General features: G+C 43.2%; 1 protein-coding gene across 6 annotated transcripts in view; it reads left to right on the plus strand.

The window, feature by feature from the left end:
* Positions 1-16,462, plus strand: part of cbfa2t3 (CBFA2/RUNX1 partner transcriptional co-repressor 3) — a 41,852-nt gene extending 25,390 nt beyond the window's left edge. For 2 of the 6 annotated variants that reach the window (XM_006780291.3, XM_087839552.1), the window contains exons 3-12: positions 236-558; positions 823-912; positions 1,582-1,763; positions 3,874-4,157; positions 4,833-4,918; positions 6,008-6,287; positions 6,803-6,871; positions 7,581-7,634; positions 9,335-9,525; positions 10,931-16,462. In XM_006780291.3, coding sequence (XP_006780354.1) covers positions 236-558; positions 823-912; positions 1,582-1,763; positions 3,874-4,157; positions 4,833-4,918; positions 6,008-6,287; positions 6,803-6,871; positions 7,581-7,634; positions 9,335-9,525; positions 10,931-11,314 — 1,943 coding nt within the window. In that variant the 3' untranslated portion in view covers positions 11,315-16,462. The remainder of the gene's footprint in view (positions 1-235; positions 559-822; positions 913-1,581; positions 1,764-3,873; positions 4,158-4,832; positions 4,919-6,007; positions 6,288-6,802; positions 6,872-7,580; positions 7,635-9,334; positions 9,526-10,930) is intronic. The other 4 variants (XM_006780296.3, XM_087839549.1, XM_006780293.3 and 1 more) reach the window with 4 other exon arrangements.
* The last annotated feature ends 2,915 nt before the right edge of the window (positions 16,463-19,377 follow it).

Below are 19,377 nucleotides of genomic sequence, written 5' to 3' on the forward strand. Positions count from 1 at the left end.
GAAATAGACTGATACAGAGGCAGATGGATGGGTCGGGGTGGGAGTCAAATGGTACCACTTGTGAGACAGCTGAAGTTACTGCAGAAAAATAGCAGAAAATTGCATCACTACAGTTGTCATTTACCGGAGGCGTGGTATCGACTTTAAATCTGTTGTGTGCTTTATTTAATTCATCTCAGCCAAACACTCTTCTGTCAGCAGGATTTAAAAGCTTCTGCCCTTGTCATGCCCCTAGATCTGTCAGATGCCCCTCAGGCCCCTCCGAAACTACTGACCCAGTTCACGCCGCCTCCTCCTCCTGTCTGTTTATCTGCAGTGCTGAATGGGAGCAGCCACTCTCCTACATCGCTAAACGGTGCTCCGTCCACTCCTAACGGCTTCAGCAACGGGCCGGCCATGTCCTCAACAGCCTCGTTGTCCAACCAGCAGCTCCCGCCGGCCTGCGGTGCCCGGCAGCTCTGCAAACTGAAGCGCTTCCTGACCACGCTGCAGCAATTTGGCAACGACATATCGCCTGAGATTGGAGAGAGAGTGCGCAGCCTCGTCCTGGGACTGGTGGTAAGTTGTGATCATGCTCGTGTAGAATTTGCCTGATGAATCTTTTCAGTAACAACGTTTTGTATAACTATCTGAAGCTACATTAAGCTAATACGTGGAACTTATTGTGTTATTCGTTCATTGAGAATCAAGAATGTGTGCACATAATACAAATAGATATAAGCATGTGGAGAAGACAATAAGGAAATGGCATGTGTTGGAATGATTGTGCGAGCTATCTATAAAGCATTAAAAGCACTTTTTTCTTCTTGTTGTCTTGGATAGAATTCCACTCTCACCATTGAAGAATTTCACTCTAAACTTCACGAAGCCACCAACTTCCCTCTGAGGCCGTTCGTCATTCCTTTCTTAAAGGTAAACGTCTGCACCTTTCAACAAATCAAGCCTGATGTCCTCTAGTTAAATGCACAAACTTTACTTCTCACTGTGGTCAGCGCTCAGGACAGCGTTTCAGTGAAAGTATTCAAAGAGTAGTAAAAAGGGGAATCTATATGTGTACAGTGTGTACATGTGGTAGCCATCAAACTGTACATAAACAGTGGTAAGACGTGCATGGTAATGTCTGACAAAAAGGGTGTGTGTGAGTTTGTGTGTGTGAGTGTCAGACCTCCTGGCGTGCGATGATCCTCCACATCTGGGACATCGCAGCAATAGCTGTGTTATATCAACCAGACAGGTCTGAGAGAGCTATTTGACAGCACTGTTACACACACATTCACACGTACACACACAGATAAAAGACACACAACAGCACACCCCGGAGAAAGAGAGGGAGACACATGGTAGAGGAATGTGTCAAGGGACCTGTCTTATCTCATCCTGTCTCTTCATCTATCACTTTCTTTTTCCTCACCCTAATCTGGCATTATTTCACTCTCACCCCATCTATCTGTGATTCCACCGTGAGTTTCTAGCTCTTTTCCTGTCCACTCAACAATCTATGTTCCTACAGGTTCAGTAAATCTACGGCATGTCCTTCCTATAACAACTTACATACTGTCTTCCCTCTTTTTTCCACTGAAGGCAAACCTGCCCTTGCTGCAGAGAGAACTGCTTCACTGTGCCAGGTTGGCCAAGCAGACCCCAGCCCAGTATCTGGCCCAACACGAGCAGCTACTCCTGGACGCAAACGCCAGCTCACCACTCGACTCCTCCGAGATAATGCTGGAGATGAATGAGCATGGCAAGAGAAGGACCCCTGACAGGTAACATCTCTCTGTTTAAACACAAGAAAGCACAGACTTCAGAAATGAACATGCATTGGCAGAGTCTTACACAGACTGTTGTAAATGAATTATTTTAGGGTATTTCAGAATGCCAAGCGACAAGGGGAGGCTATAAATCCTCTGTGCGGGAGGCGGAAGTCTGGACAGCCCTGATGCCAGACTGCCTCTGCCAGCTGTCTGGGAGGGAGGAGAGAGATAAATGCAGCATAGGAAAAGAAAAAAGAGAGACTGAGAGGCGAAAGAAAACGAGATCCAAAGGGGAGCGCAGGGAGCGAAGTACAGTACATGTCCTGAACATTATCCAAAGACAGACAGGAGGTCTAACAGAGCTATTGTCCCACATTTCTCCCCAGCTCTCTGATTTATTCGCTCAGCTAAGAGGATAACACACGAGAGAATTAACTGACGTTTCCCTTTTTCATTTCTTCCTTCTTCTCTTACTGGCACTGCCCTTCTTTTCTGATGACTTCTTCACCCCGCTCTCTCACTCCCCTTCTTACATTGCCTGACCTGCGGGCTCCCGGCCGCTGTCCATATGTCAGAGACGTGTCCAGATGGCGATGTGCTGGCCACAATGCTGAGCACATCCTAGGCAGGGTGTGGGGAGACAGGTGGTGGCTATGGTTTTGAATGGGACTAGAGGTTGGAGCTGGACATGCAATCCCACTGTAATCCCCACACATCCTCTTCACAACCTCTGGCTTATACGCAGCAGGCAGGACTCAGAGGACGGGAGGTGGGGGTGTACAGCTGGGCCAAGGCCTACGTCATGCCAGCTATACCTCTGATTTGCTAGACAGTACAACCAGGGATGTGTACGATTATAGCTGACATGCACAATAATAAAGACACGGATAACTGAGAACGAGTACGCACACACATAAACACACACACCATCATCAGTGTTGCATTTATTCGCCTTTGATCCCCAGGATAATAAAGAGTGATTTCCATCTGAATGCCTAGCTATTGCCATCCAGCTAAACAGATTAATATCAACACTCCCATTTAAACTGTCCAGATGGCTTGAAAACACAACCTCTCGCACACACACACACACACTTAAAGTACACAGACACAAATGAGAGTCACTAAACATCTGCCAAACACACAGCATTCAGCCCATATTGCCCCTTAAGCCCAAGAGCAGGGTGGGAGAAATACTTGCAATCTAAGAGTAGGCTGAGGGATATTCAGATTAAGAGCTTGAGATGCAGGGTGTATGCTTGGACTTGGTTTTGTTTGGTACATATGGCGTACAGCTGTGCAAAAGCTTTGGAGAGGCGCTGACTTACCGCAGTTGAACAACAAGCACCTCTCAGCAGGGATACGCAAGATGTGTGCGTGAGGATGTATGTGCGCTGGCATACACCATATGGGAGTTGCTCAACTTTAAAAAAAAAAGACAGATTTGTGTTCCTTCCTGAAGCCTCTTCAAACAGGTTTAACTTGCAATACTAGAGTCTTCATTTAATAATTATCCATCAGACTCTGCTGTTACCATTTGATATTTAACCGTACACCAAATACAAAGATACATTAGAAGACAGACAACAGATAGGTATCATAAAAAGAATCACATCTACATGTTTAGAGCTAGTCTTTTCTCCTAAAAGGAGATTCTGGCTTTCACTTTATTGTGCCCTCCTGAACTCTGACATAATACATTGGCATTGGATATCGATGCTTGCAAAGCCATCCCACAGTTTCCATATTAGTCACTGTGGTCTGGCAAGGCCAAGGATGGAATAACAAGAGAAACATGTAGTCTGTATAGAGGTTGATTCTTTTCTTGCAGACATGCCAAAGTGAGATGATATACATACATATATATATATGAGATGAATAATAATGAGTTTTGTGTATTTTTAAGTATTATGACACTTGAGATAACATTGGAATAAAGCTTTAAAGGTTTGCTCTCTAAACTTAACTTTAAATAGGATACATTTGCAATTACTTTACCACTGATGACATCCAAAAAAAGAAAAAAGAAAAATAATTTGTGGCTATGCCGCTAAATCACCCTTTCCAGGCCATCTGGGCTCAGAAACACTGAATTAATCCACCACCCTGTCCTCTTTCACAGGACCAAAGACAGCTCTGAGAGAGATGGGTTGCACCCGGAGCACCTGGCTAAGAGGCCCTGCACCATCAGCCCCAGCCAACGCTTCAGCCCCAGCACAGGTCTTCCTGCTCACCCTCCTCTCAATGGACTCCCCACACACCCTCCCAATGGCATCCCCCACCCGCCAAACCCCCAAGTGGGACCCCAGCACTACCGTTTAGAAGACATGGCTCTGGCACACCAATACAGAGATGCTTACAGGCATAACGAACACCGTGAAGCCCGTGACAGGCACCGGCAGACAGGTAGAACAGCTGCAAAGCATTCATTTGGTTAGATAAGTCAGTAATACCACAGTGACACTACACACAGTTTCACGGTCAAGACCGAGTGAGCTTCAGTGTATATAAATGGGGTGTATGTAGAGAACAAAGGCCACCTGTCAGTCCAGTGTGATAATCCTTGTGGCACTGTGTCTATAAAAAGACCACAGCCATACATGCCCATGTGGTCACCTGCAGCAGCCATACGTGACTTCCTTCTGGTTCTTATACAAATAATCTCACTGATTAGATATGAGCGTGTGTTTTTATTATAAACAATGTATAGACAATGTATAGTGGATTTAATGCTAGAGCTTGTTTCAGTGACTCTTCTAGTTTGATTTGTGCTAAATTTGTATAATTCAGCGTCTTTATATGCTTTATTATATGACTTACATTAAAATGCATATAGCAGGAGTTGCACAGGAAATATAAAAAATCAAAAAACAAGAAAATTAAAGCAGTGCGCTCAGCTAATGGACAAAGCTAACAACCACTGCCATAGTGAAATAGCTAGTAAGGCCTAAGAAATAAGTCAGGGAGTTTATTTCATTATGTCGACACAGTTATCAAAAAAATGAGTTGATGATGTGTGAAGTCTACATGACAATAATGTGGCACAAACCTCTCTGTGTTTGTGTGTTTCTTTTTTTATAGCAGTCCACGGAGCTCGCCAAGAGGAAGTGATTGATCACCGTCTTACAGATCGAGAGTGGGCAGAGGAATGGAAGCACCTCGATAATGTACGAATCTGCAAAGCAGCTGTGTTTAATGACAACCACCTCTTTACTTTATTCAAATTAAAACAATGGGGGGGGGGAGCTAAGAGGTCAGCGGGTGATGAAAGTTTGTTTTAGTGCAATTGACGGCATGCAGATGACAGGGACAGGAGCTGCTGACAGACAGCTGACCTTACGAGGTCTGCGTCAGTGCGGTGAATTAACAACAGACACACACCTATCTGGATTCCTAGCACTCAACTCTATGAGAAACCATGTAGGCTAGAAACACATACACGCACACACAATGCAAGAGTGAGAAACACACAGAGAGAGAGAAACAGGGCCCCAGATGGAGCTCAGGACCCAGCAGAGAGCAGCTCCAGCTGGGGTGAGCAGCTGAGACAAGAGCTGCAGTCATGGAGAGAACCGGCCAGGCCTGGACCCCTGCCAAATTAGAAACACTTCACTGAAATAAATATAGCTAACTCAGAGGGGAGGGAGGTGGTGGAGAGGCAGGGGAAAGAAGTCAGAGACAGAGAGAGGGAAAGACGAATGGGAATAATGATATAGATTGAATGTCAACCATGCTAAACCCATTTAGCAGATCTTTCTATGTCTGGAAAGACAGGGCACTTTGGAAAACAGTTACACTGGTTACAATAAAGGGGGAGGTGGAGGGGGGAGGAAATCTGTTGAGCTGGCAAGGAGCAGAGCAGAAGGGTAGAAGGAATCGGTTCAACACTGTCATCAGCAGCCCAGCTGTTAAATTATCATCGTTGCATCATCGTAATGCTGTCAGACATTCACCAACAAGCACGGAATTCATGAACAAATAGGTCGAGACACTAACACACACTGCTCGCAAGCACACGTCTGGTTTTGGGACAGGAAAAGTGGCTCGAAAAGTGGCTCTTACGTTTTGGAGAGGTTTTGTTCTCATGAGCTATTAGGAAAAACAATCTATTTAAAAATCTGGTCCCTTTCAAAACCTTTCATTTGAAAGTTTAACTTCCCTCCCCGTTAGTTTACTTTTTTCTGGGGCGGAAGGGACCAGTAAACGTCTCCTCTTGTTCATTAATCACTTTAAGTAAATATCATTTGCCTTTGCAGCTCCTCAACTGCATCATGGACATGGTAGAGAAGACAAGGCGCTCTTTGACAGTGCTGCGTCGCTGCCAGGAGGCCGACCGGGAGGAGATGAATCACTGGATCCGGCGCTACAGTGACGTGGAGGAGATGAAAAAAGGTGGGAGCAACGGACAGCACTGCCTTCCTCCTCCTCCTCTTCCTCCTCCTCACCACAACTCCTCCTCCAACACAGCTAGCAGCAGCGAGTCACTGCCCGTAGGAACTTCCTCGGCTGCTGAAAGGCAGACAGGCAGACAGACAGGTAGACAAACACACGCAGGGTATGTTTGGCAAAGCAAAACACTCACGGCAAGGTAGGGCTTACTTAACATGCTGGAAACGCCGTAATATATCAATTTAGACACAGAGAGTCAGTCAGATGATGATATTTACAGCAGATTTAGAAATTTTAGCTCAAACTGTGAGGCATACAAAACATCTCCTTGCAATATCCTGGATCTTTAACCAGCTGATTGCACCCTTATGTCGACAGCATGCTCATTCGTAATTAAGATTTGTATTCACTTCTAGCTCCCATATTCCACTTCCTTCCCACAAATAGTTGGAGAAAGTCTATGGCAGCCTGTTTACTGCACTGATGTTGCCACACATATATATATATATACATTTTTACCTTTTTATACCTTTTTATCGATTCCAAAAATAGAACTGGAAACTGTAGGGCAGTCATGGATGGATGTGTGTTCGAGCAGATCAACAGTTTGTCGCTGTGTGCATGCAATCGACACTGAGTGTGAGCCTGCGTGTGTGTTTCAGAGATCCATCGAGACTTCTTACACAGGCCTCCCTCAGGATACCTCCCGGAAGAAATCTGGAGGAAAGCTGGTAAGAGTCAAGCGTCTTCCTTCTTCTTCTTCTTTCTATTGTCTCCGTGATTGACCTCAGACTAACAAAACACACACGTACAAACACTGTCGTCATTCTTCATGGCCCTCACCCCGGCTGCAGACAGACAGAGCAGAGGCCTTACAGCTGTAGGTCCATCAGGCCAGAGGATTGGACGTCCTCTGTGTCATTAGGATAAATGCCCTCCATCTGTCACCACCATGAAAGGCCACTGCAGTTAAAGCTGCAGTGAAAATGCAGTCAGTGGGCCTACGGTAGGCCGCGGCAGCACAGCACAGCACAAGGTGGAGTTTTAACTGGTCTCCATCATCGGGAGCACTTGAATTTTTATCCCACTTTTTCCACTCACATTTCATACACAGACCTTTGACTGAAGGGAATAAGAATCAAACTGCTGAGATATAGAGACAAAAGAAAAAGAAATCCCAAAAAAGCTTTATTTTTGGCTAATTTTGCCAAAGGGAAGCAGGTGGGAGCGTTGCACCGCATGGGACCTGCATGTTAGATAGAGCCTGTCCCGGGAGCGGTCTGGTTCAGCCCTTGTTCCACCTCAGTCCCAGCACCATTATGCTGCACTCATACTCCAATACCCTGCGGAGGAATAGATGCTGCTGCTGTCTGCAAAATACTGTGCTGCATTTTCACCGGCAGCAAAAGGCTCTTTTAATTGCAGTTGTTTTTCATACAGGTACTACAAGCATCCCGCTCTCCCCAGCACTAAAGCACCTCCAAAACAAGCAGGGTGAGTAACATATCTCACTCCCAGCATCTCACCTCAAATGTTTGTGTGCGTGTATGTGCATATGTGTCAGCTCTATCTCAGCACCCAGGTAGTCTGTGCTGATGTAGCTGCGGCACCTCTCGCTTTTTTTAATTAAAACCAGACACGTGTTCTCTGGTCTGGTTCACATTGAGAGACTGCATTGCTTTTGAAAAATAAGATCTGAAGTGTGAAAAAGCAGACAGAAATAACACATCTCAGGGACTTGCCAAATCCCTGCAGAATTAAAACATTAATATTGCTGCCCCCGTGTTTTCCATTAAGTGCTAATTGCCCCAGCATCTGCTATGCAGTCTCCTTGATAAGAATTAATTAAATTTGCAAACTAATCTTAGTGGTGCATGCATTAGGCCAGATAATTGAGAAGCTTGGAATAATGCAGATAGTGTTTGCAAGGTAGAGAAGAAAGAAGAGGAGGAGAAGGAGGGGTGTAGGGGGGGGGGGGGGGGGAGGAGTAGGAATAAAATGAAGGTAGTGAGGGAATGACAGGATGTGGGACAGCATAGACACGTGTGCCTTAAGTGTAACTATATGTGTACAGCGTTGACAGAATGCAAACTTTTTTTAGCACAAGAGCGCTGAATTCACACAAGCTCACATAGAGCTCCATGCACATGCTGCCATGCGCATGTACACAGCAGCAAAGTGTGGATAAGGCTCCCCCTCACTCGCTATCTTTCTGCACAGTAGTTTGAAACAACTGGAGTGGAGCGGTGAGGAAAAGTGACAGTTATTTATGAGTTCCCCTTCAAACAAACACTGACTGGAGGAAATGTTGAGCATGGGAGAGAACTGCGTTGTCTAACCCGCCTAGCAATCCACTTTAGGGTGTCATTTGTGTCTTTATGCGTGTGCGCACGTTGCTATAATTGGCTCATGTGGGTTATCTGGAGAAATATTATTCAATGTATGAAAATATTGCTGTCTTTGCTGGTAGAAAATATGTTAGAGGAATTCACATCTTGTCATCACAACATACCACATTAGCATTTGAATGCTAAACAGTGTGTTTTTGGCAAACTATTTCCGAGGCGAATGGAGTCCTACGGGAAAACATGTTGTGCGCTGCGAGGCCAGTAATGAAAGACCACAAAACGTAATCACTTCTGCTTCTTACTGAGAAGGAACTACAGGAAGTTTCTATTTTCGACTGCCATCTGGAAAGGAGTCTACCCACCTGCCTGTTATAAAAACAAAGCCTCCTTACTCATATGGTGGACTCCTGCTGGAAAAACAAAAGACCATGTGATGAAGCCTACATTGTAGGAAGTCAGCCGGTGGAGATATGTGTGCCGGCTGCGGAGGGAAATTATTCGCCCTTTACTGTAAACTCTTGTCAGTTTCTGGTAAAACTGTTCTTGTGATAGGATGACAATTCATTCAGGGTGCTTGATGAACAACCGAGTTGGTGACATCTGCTGTTGTCAGCTCTGAAAATGATTGTGACCAGACGTGTTTGAATAAATTATTGAAGTCTGGTTTCTTTTCTTTTTTTCACACTTCTCCTGGCATAAAGTTTTAAATCTTGGATGATGTACATCTGTTTGCCGCGTTGCAACAAGACGGCAGCTTAAAGAACCTTAATAAAGGATGACAGACAGAGCAGGCTGGATGGGACGATGGCCATAAGCACTAACACTCTCTCTCTTTCTCTCTCTCAGAGGAGGCAGTGAATGAGGTGAAGCGACAGGCGATGTCGGAGCTGCAGAAAGCAGTGTCAGATGCTGAGAGGAAGGCTCATGAGATGATTTCTGCCGAGCGCTCTAAAATGGAGAGGGCACTGGCCGAAGCCAAGAGGCAAGCCTCTGAGGATGCATTAACAGTCATCAACCAGCAGGAAGACTCCAGTGAAGTGAGTATCATAGACCCCCTACCGACATATTGCCTCATCCTCCTCTCATTGGAACTTTAAATTCCCTAATCACTCATCAGGCCCGTTGTTTCAAGGCTTTCTTGATCCATTACCCTTTGCTCCACTCCCCTTACCTGTCACGTCCTCAGTGGCAGACGAGTGGAGGTGGGACGTAGGACCCAAGATGCAAGCACTGACCTTGATGAGAGTGAGCTTTATTGTGACAGAGATAGAACAAACAGCAAATAGGTGGCAAGTGCTGAACCTAAGATTAACTAAACTGGGAAAAACTTACACAAACAGACCTGAACTGGAGATGCAAGAAGACTCAGGGAACCAACATAGGGTGCTGCAGGGAAATAACTGCAACAGGCAGGAGAACACACAGGGCTTAAATACACACAGCAATAATCAAGGGATGAGCGACAGGAGGGGAACACACCTAGGAGAAATCAGAGCTGACGAGACAGGGGAAACATAAACTGAACACACTCACATACACAGAGAACCAGACAAGACACTGAACTTAACAGACAGATTCACGGGCATACAGTGTGACACCATGGACAGAGAGGGAACATGGAGAAGTGGGAGCAGGCAGACATAGAACAAAATCCTAACAAATGGAAAACCTTAACAAAAGATATAACAGAATAAACAAGAACATAGAATAATATAAAGAAACACAAAACACTGAGTCGACAGACTCAGGACCATGACATTACCTTGCATTGTGTAATCCTTGCAGCTGGCTTCTCTCGGTTTGGTGCAGCAGCATGTTGTCATCATTACTGCAGAAGCAGTCCAGTTGTCTGTGTAAATAAAAGCAGACAGACCCAGATGGTTGGAGCAGAGTGCCAGGCTGAGGCCATTAGTGAGCAGTTGACCACCACCTGCTGGTAACACAAACCAGTGGCCTTGGACCAAGAATTAAATCCATAACATCGAATCCCCATGCAAAGAGGAGCAGACAAATTGTGGATGACACACACAAACTGGCTTGTAAATGCCACTTAGTTTAGGTTTTAACATGTACAATGTGAGAAATTGTTTTAAAAATACAGTACATTCTGAACTGTAATGCATTGTTTTTGATGAATAAAGTTTAAAAAATGTAAAAGCTGATGCCTTTGAGGAACATACCTACTGTGCAGTCTTGTGGTATAATATAGTTGTTGTTTTGTTTTCATATCACCCGAACGGCACGCTGTGTTACATCGTAACGATACTGTAATATTTTTGGGAAAAATAAGCTGCATATTAAAGTAATGCAGTGGGAAAAAAACATATTTCCTGCTGGCAAATCTAGACTCTTGTTGCAGCGTTAGGAAGTGTAAACTCTGCTTGGTTGAGTACAAAATAGACTTATTTTTATCGACCCACTCTCTCCCTACTGTCTCAACAGAGCTGCTGGAATTGTGGGAGGAAAGCCAGCGAGACGTGCAGCGGCTGCAACACAGCTCGCTACTGTGGCTCCTTCTGCCAACACAAAGACTGGGAGAAGCACCACCACGTCTGTGGTCAAGGCCTTCAGGGGCTGCCAGGGGGCAGCAGTGTCCCTCTAGGAACCCCCTCCTCCAGCTCCTCCGCCTCCTCCAGCGCGCCCCCAACTCACTCCGAGCGCACTCCTCCAGGACCCCTGTCACTCGCAGCCCAGAGCAGTATTGCGGGAGGGGCCGGCAGCGGCAGCGGAAGTGTTTCTGCCAGCCCCAAAGAGAGCAGTTCCAGCAGTGCCTCTCGCTCCACAACTCCAGCCACCCCCGCGCTACTGGATGCCACCTCTCGCTGACGTCTGAACTTCGTCCCTTCCCTGCATACCGAAGTGACAGCGCTCACACTCCACACAAAACCAAACTGAGGAATCTTCATCGCAAACTGCTCCAGTCCCCTCCTTTACCTCTTATTTCCCTCATATCCCGATCTTTAACATCTTCTCTTTAACCTGATGATGGACTTGTTTCCTCACCTTCCTCCAGTATACTTTCTCTTTCACAGCCACAGATACAAAGATTGTGGTCTGGGGTTCAATGTAGTGTAAAGCATGACGAGTGCAGTGTCTCCTTTCTCTGTTGAAGAAACATATCAGACGTGTTTGCTGAGAAAATGAGCTTTGACTTGAAGATTTGCCCTCAGTAACGTAAGCATGGTAAATAATGTCCACTATAAGGGCTGTGAGGAGGCAGCATCAATGGGGGATGACTAGGCCGATTAGCACCTGGATAGGATTTCCCTTTAATTTAGCACCAATGAGATGAGCCCTGAGATGTGCACTAACAGTCCAAACAGTTCCCAGATGTGGGACTTTTTCTAGTATCCCATTGGAGAAAGGCAAGGAGCATAATACCTTTTTTGTTATTTTTGAGGGAAGGGGTAAAAGTTGGGATGCGATTAATTCCTCAGAAACACAGCTTAGTATTTATTAAAAGTTCTTTTCTGGCTTTAAGGGAAAACAAAGAGAAGTCCAAATATTCTAAATAAAGAATAATAGCGATGATGCTGACGTTGATTATGATAACAGTAATGATATGAAAAAAATAACTTAATTTTGAACTGCTAACTACCTTGCTAGCGAGCCAAGAAAATCTACACCGGACTCACCTCTCTGCACCATTATGAACCCAAATGATTTCAAAGATGAAAAATAACATGATCCAAACCTTTGTATTACACTGCCAAAGTGAGTAAGTAAGCGATAAAGAGAAGCACTCATCTTGTAACCAAACACAAAGCAACATCACCTCCTCAGCAGATAAGCCAGCCTGAGACGACCGGGCTGCAGAGGAGCTGCAAAACGGGACCCAGAGACAGCAAACTGTGACCTGCTTTGATGTGCAGCTGCCTCCTGCAGTCTGGGTAAAAGTACAGCGATTCCTCAGAGACGGCCCAGACTAGTGAATATGGACAATGCTCTGAACTTACCTACAAGAAAGACTTAATGAAATAGATGGAAACCCTGCAACAGTGTGTTTTTGTTTAAATGGTAGAGAGGACAAAGAGGAACGAAAAAAGCTACACAGCCTCAAAGGAGACGATGGTGTGTACATGGCAAAGGAGCTGCCGAAACAGAAAAAAAAAACCTCAACACAAGCTTGAAAACATTGTCCAAGATGGCATTACAAACTATGGAGATACGTGGAAGGATTGTTTGTAAGTTTTTGTTGTTTTTTGTTTTGTTTTTAATATACGCTCCACAGCGAGGAGATCTTTGAAGGAATTACCTTTACATTCACTCCCTCCTTTTCCAAAGCATGATAAACACAAGACAGAGCCTAAAAAAGGGCGGTGTAGACTTTGTTCTCCTCTCTCTTTCTACCTCCCCTCACCCCTCTCCTCCCTTCCATGTTCTTCCCCAACTACTTGACTCACGTGTGCCCTACCCCTCCGCTGGCTTTGGACAGAGAGCCACGAAGCAAGTCCCACGGGTAGGGCTGAACCCGCTTGTAGATATCGTTCCTCTTTTCATTTTTCAATAATGTCTCTTGTTGCTGATGTCCACACGTGCTGCCCTTGTGTATATCCGGAAAGACGGACTTTTGTTTTAGTTTTGCTACCTTTCACTTTCCTCCTTTGAGTTCGGGTTGAGCAGTGAAGACAGAGCAAGGACGCTTATGTTTATGAGAGGAAGGCCTGCATTGTACTTATTGTTTGATTTGTTGAATCTATATCAATGAGATGGAAACCCCTCTTGTAGAATATTTTGTATTGCTCGCATTGTAAGACAGTGAGAGGACGGAGGTGCAATATGAAGAGAATTCAGCTACTGAATGGAACCTCAGCAACTGCCCATAGGGTGTCATATAATATAGATACATATAAATATATTTAAAGTAACATCAGTAACTTAATGTGAATGTACATAGTATTTAAAGAGGTCCAAAAATGTGTTTGCCAAATAACAGAAACCTTTAAAGTTTAATGTCCAGATTTTTTTCACAGTACATTTGTTTTTAAAATTGATCAATTTTTTTTCTCTCATACAAGTTAAACACTTTTTCAATTTTCACTCAAATCAAAGTGTCATGTGACTCCGAGTGGAGGAAACTGTTGGCAACAGTGGCAAAACAGCTCTGCATCCTGCAGTAGGTGACTCAACAGTGTGTATTAATAGAAAGGCTCAGTGGTAACTCAATTAGTTTGTTTTTTCCTTCTCATTTACACCAATTTTTGGAAATGTCATACTTGACACATCACGTCAAGCACTCCGTTTCTTACCAGCCGTTTAGCTCCAGCGCCCCTGTAGTGATCCTCTCTCTCTTGGTCCTCATCAGTCTGCGTGCATGTGGTTAACAGTGTTTGTTTCTCCCATGGTGCAGGATTAAGCGATACGCCAGTGTTAAGCTACAGTACATGACAAATCTAATTTGATACCCAATCTTTAAAATGTTGTTCTTTACTCCTCGCTGCTTATTGTTCATTTGTAAAGACACAATTTGAGTATAAGCTGCTGACTTGGGGGTGGGGGGCGGGGTGGGGGGCAGGTCTTTAGTTTCAGGCCAAGAGAGTAGCACGACTTCTTTCGCTGTTTTTTTCTTTTCCAGGCTTTCCCACACGCCTCAGCAATAAGGTTAACACGAGAATACTAAACAGTCAAAAAGCCTTGAAAAAAATATGTGTGCATATTTTATATTGATTATTGTATAGCTTACATGCTTGGCGTCCTTTGCTTGGACCAAAAGGGGAAAAAAGAGTAACTTTGTTTTTGCAGTTGGGGCATGGGAAAACAAAAACTCTTTGTTACTTTTTAGTTTTTGTTGGATTGATATTTTTTTTTGACTATCTGAGACCATATTTCAAATGACATAAGCTGCAAGGTACCCCTTCATTCGTGTGTAGCATTTATGTATGTGTGTTAGAATTAAGGCGCTGACCTCAGCCTATTTTCTTTTTCTGTGACTTGTTCCTTTTACCCTGATGTCGAATTCCTCCACTACTACCACAAACCACTGCTCACAACCCTCCCTTCACACTAGCTACCTCCTGTGACCATACAGCTAACCACCAGGAGAGGTTGACCTGGACTTTGAAAAGCTGGGTTGAGAGCAGACATGGACACACACACACATGCCCGCTCAAATGTCGTCATAAAAGGAAATAGCGTTGTAGAGAACTGTCTTTACTCATAATGTTTAAATCTATTTATTCCTCTCAGACCCTAGTGTCTCTCTTTTTCTTTTTTTAAAAACACATCCCACTAAAAAAACAGATTCTGCTAGAATTTAGTAACAGGCACACATGCAGTCAGACCTCCGTATTACCAAACAGATCAGAGAATTGACCATGACATGCCATTTGTTGTCCAAAACCAATAAAAGCACAGACCAAAGTACTCCTGTATTGCCATAGTAGGTTCTGAAAATGGTGTGAATCAGCAGACCAGAAGTAATAAAGGTTAGAGCTCAGCTACACCAGTTAACCAAAGTGTCTGAAATACACACGCTCAGAGCCCAGGAGTGAAGACCGCCCTCAATGAACCGGCTGAGTTTCAGAAGTGTAGAATTATTATTCAAGCAATCAAAGCGCTTGTTGTCTACATACTGAAAAGTGCTTCTGTAAAAATAATAGAAGCCTCTCCTTTCAAACAGCCTACTGATTGCGTGTTCTTACAGTCACAAAGCCTTGCAGAGATAAAAAATGAATGCATGGTGTGTGTGCGTGTGTGTGCATATGGTTGCGTGTGTGTGTTTTTGTAAGTCTTTTTTTCTTTATGTCTCTGTACAAACTACTTGAAACCTTCAGAGCTTTAATGAAACATCCCAGGCCGTGTACAGTGGCACATTGATTCACAGTATGTAGCAGCAGCTTTTTGCAGTACAGTGACACGTTTTTCTATAACATCCACATCCACGCAACATTGTGGCGGCAGTTCCGTTCATCTTTCGAGCGCGCTGCTTGTGTGTGTGCCTCCATGTCTGTGAGTAAGCCCTCAGATAAACGAAACAAAGCCAAACCCAACAGACCATTATAAATGACCAAAACACAACCAAAAGCTACAACCATCTCAGTTCAATTTCGCTTTGGTTCTAATTTTTGTGTTATGTCCCAGCAGTAGAGAACGTCAGCTGTGATTGATTGCGTGAGATATGAGACTGCAGTTCGAATCTGCACAGGAAAGAGCAAAATTGTCCTTCACTCCTCCTGGGTTCAGTGGACAGTAGGATACAGAAGATCAGCTGGGGTAATGAAACAAATGCAATTAGTGCATTAGTGCTGTGGTGTCATTTACTTTTTTCTGTGAAGATATTATATATGGCAAACACATAAGGGCTCTGCTGTTGTGAATACCATCCAAGGGTCTCCAAACACTTTGCATTGGCCATGTGTCTTATTTGTTTAACTATGTACATGATATGGGCAAAACACATGTTTAGAGAAGTCAGATATTAGCAGGTTGGTGTTTGTTCCTCCCAACTCCAACCAGAGAAGCTTCAAAGCTCATCAGATGTGACGCTGACTTGTCCTTCCTGTGAAACAGGCTCCAATATATAGCTACAGTAGAAAGCTAAGGTGGCAAACAGTGGATACAGAACTTGTTTTCCCAAAAGCCATGGCTCAGGATGGTCTTGTTTTTATCTTTACATAAACTGAATAAAGGTTTATGTTTTTTTATGTGTAGGGAAGCATTCTATACTGTAATGTGCAATACATTATTACAGAAAAACATGTTTCTGTAGGAAAGGATGGCGCTTTGAAGATCTTTTCCCTTTTGTTTAATTTCCCTCTTCAAACGGTCCTGTTGCCATTTTTAGATGAAGTAAACTGTGCCAGAAGAATTCAATTCTTATTTGTATTTATTTCTTGCATGCTTTCCTCCCTGTTGCTAATACCGCTCTTTAACTGTTCGCTCTGTTGGATGTGTGAAGCTGTAAAACATTCTAATTCAGGTTATTGTCTGTGTTGAACAATGTAACTGTGTAATTAAAACATGAAATGAAGTATTCATTGCTGTTCTCTCTCGTCTTTTTCAAATGTGGGAATATTCTAAGATTACATGCCCAGAAAATGAAACTGATCCATTGTTATTAAATAATTATTAACACAGAGTCATTATCCCAAATGTTGACATATCACCAAAAAATCTAGACATACCATGAAGATGATGTAAGTATATTACAACAGTGACACACAAAAACATTACTAAACAACTCTGGCCTCATGTTAAAGTCACCTCTTCTACTAATTCTTCTTCTTTCGGCTGCATCACTCCATCTCCATCTTTACACCTGCCTCCATTGACCCTATTCATAGCATTTCCCTCTGTCACACCAACCCTCTCCATGTCCTCCTTCACTACATCCATGAATCTCCTCTGTGGTCTTTTCCTCCTGCCTGGCAGCTCCATCTTCAACATCCTTTGTCTGGTCTTCCTGTTTATTATTTCATCTGCACATGTCAAAATCATCTCAGCCTCTCCAACTCACTCCAGACTGCTCAACCTGAGCTGTCCCTTTCCACCCTACCAACTGTTTTTTCTTTAGGTATTTTGTGCACTGTCTGTTGCTTTGGATTTTATACTAAAGTAAATGTAATAGTCTGATTAAATCTTATTATACTTTTAGCCTCTTTTGAATCACCTGCTAGGTTTAAAAAAAATCTATTTCTTCCCTTCTTATAATGAGGCACATGGTGGACAGGTCTGTCAACAAATCTAATATTTGCCCAGGTTCAACAACACAAGTGACCAATTAAATTGTAGTGATGTCATAGTTTTGTAACGTGGAAACACCATAACACCACATACCAAACATAAGCCTAATCCGATAGAATCTTACTATAGCCCAGTAACCCTAAACCCATTCATGATCACATCCCAACCCCCATCCATAACCTTGACCTTAACTGACCCCGTTTTTGGATTTTGTTTTTCCCTCAGTGGGCATCGGCAGTTTTTTTCCAAGTTGCAAAGCTATGACACCTTAACAAAGTGATTGGTCAGATGCAATGTTGATCCTGGACTTGGCTCCCTACATCTAAACCGCAGAACTTTATTTTACATTTTTTAAGGTTATCCAAACCTTCCCAGGGCTCCTATAGAAATGACATTAATGACACTCCATGTATGAGTTTTTTCTTCCTCCCATCACCCCCAACTGGTCCACGGCATATGGCCACCCCTCCCTGAGCCTGGTTCTGCTGGAGGTTTCTTCCTGTTAAAAGCGAGTTTTTAACAGGAAATAAAACCAAACAACAGACACCTTTTTACTGCAGTTTCTTTCTATATTTTCTTAATTTTCAAATGACACATTTGGTATGTGGCTATGTTTATTAAAAGCTGCAAAACCTCTCCCCACCATTTACTCTTATTTAGTTATTTCTTCTCATATGTTTAACTGATGTTATGTCAGAATATTTGTGGTATTTCCGAGTGGTTCCTGAACATAAAATCAACAGATGAGGCCTTTTTCACTGGAGAAATAAAATAATACATAAAATAAAATAAAACAACAGAATTATTATTGACTAAATTCTCTTAAGCTGCTTAATTCTGAGATTTTTATTGTACATGCTTTCTTCCCAGGGGCGTAATTTCCAGCGGGGTTAGGGGGGTTATGCCCCCCCCCCCAAAATAATCAGACCCAGCCAATATAACCCCCCTCAATAAAATTATGAATTATCTTGCATCTTGATCTTCTTTACTCATTTCAGTTATTACAGCACCACAGTCAAGATATGGTTTAAGTGCACATTTTCAGTTTTATTTTTCAAGGGGTTTTGCAAGAAACATTGCATTATCTGTTTAGGAATGACAGCTTTTTTTATACACAGTCCCACATTTTCAAATTGTTAAAAGTAACTGGCTGGCAGGCTGTTTCACTGGTGAAGTCTTGTCCCCCTTATGAGAAATTAAGCAAACACAAAATTTGGAGTTAATACCAAGTGTTGAACCTATTTGGTAACTTGTCAAGGGAATTTTCCATGTGAGATGTTGTTGCAAGTGAAGGAAGCCATCAAGATGAAAAATAGACAGAGAGATATGAAAAACATTAGAGGCCAAAGGTGGGCAACTTTATTGTCTGGTACAGTCTTTAAAAGGTGCACTACAGAGTACAACCAAAGCAAATGATTGCAAAATTCTGCCAAGAACACTCTCAAGGAGGCAGGTGTATCATTGTCAAGGTCTACAAACAAGAAGTGCCATTATGAATGGAAATACAGAGGGTTTATACCAGGGGTCCTGTAACAGGGCGGCCCTTAGCGGCTGGAAACACAGTGAGGTGGACCAAGACAAGTGTAGTGGAACAAAGTATTTATTTTTCTATGCAGCTCTCCTTACAACAATTTGTCGAGCTTCTTCACAGCACAAAAAAATCCACACTCTAATGACAACTGGCAGCCTTAAATATGTTCAGCTGTCACAGACTTAACCATTATTCCACTCTCAGGTAAGTTATTAAATCCCAACCTTCCACCACAGTATACAATATATCAATAAGAATAAATAAATACATAAATACATTTCACATATTAATAAATATTTCACACTTTAATATTACACCAAACCCAATATTATAAAAACCCTGAAACCCAAGCACAAAAAGATTCACCACACTCTCTTTACCAATGGTCTCTCCCGGAACCTTTAAATGGTGTCTGGACCCCCGGGGAAACATTTGCCCAAACACCCTGAGGAGGACACAGGCAAGAAAGGTGAGTAATCATTATCTTACACTTATTTGCACTACTTTTATCCCTAGATTTCACACACACATTTGCATTAGTTTTCCTTACTGGTAAACCTTTATCACAATTTCAATCACCATTCTTTTCTCCTGACAGACAACCACCACATTCCTTGATGAGGAGCAGCTGTGCAGGATCTGAAATAAGGCTACCAACTGATTTTAAAATTCCCAA

This window comes from Neolamprologus brichardi, chromosome 1 (assembly GCF_056152115.1).
Source record: "Neolamprologus brichardi isolate AB-2024 chromosome 1, ASM5615211v1, whole genome shotgun sequence".
NCBI classification, from domain to species: Eukaryota; Metazoa; Chordata; class Actinopteri; order Cichliformes; family Cichlidae; genus Neolamprologus; species Neolamprologus brichardi.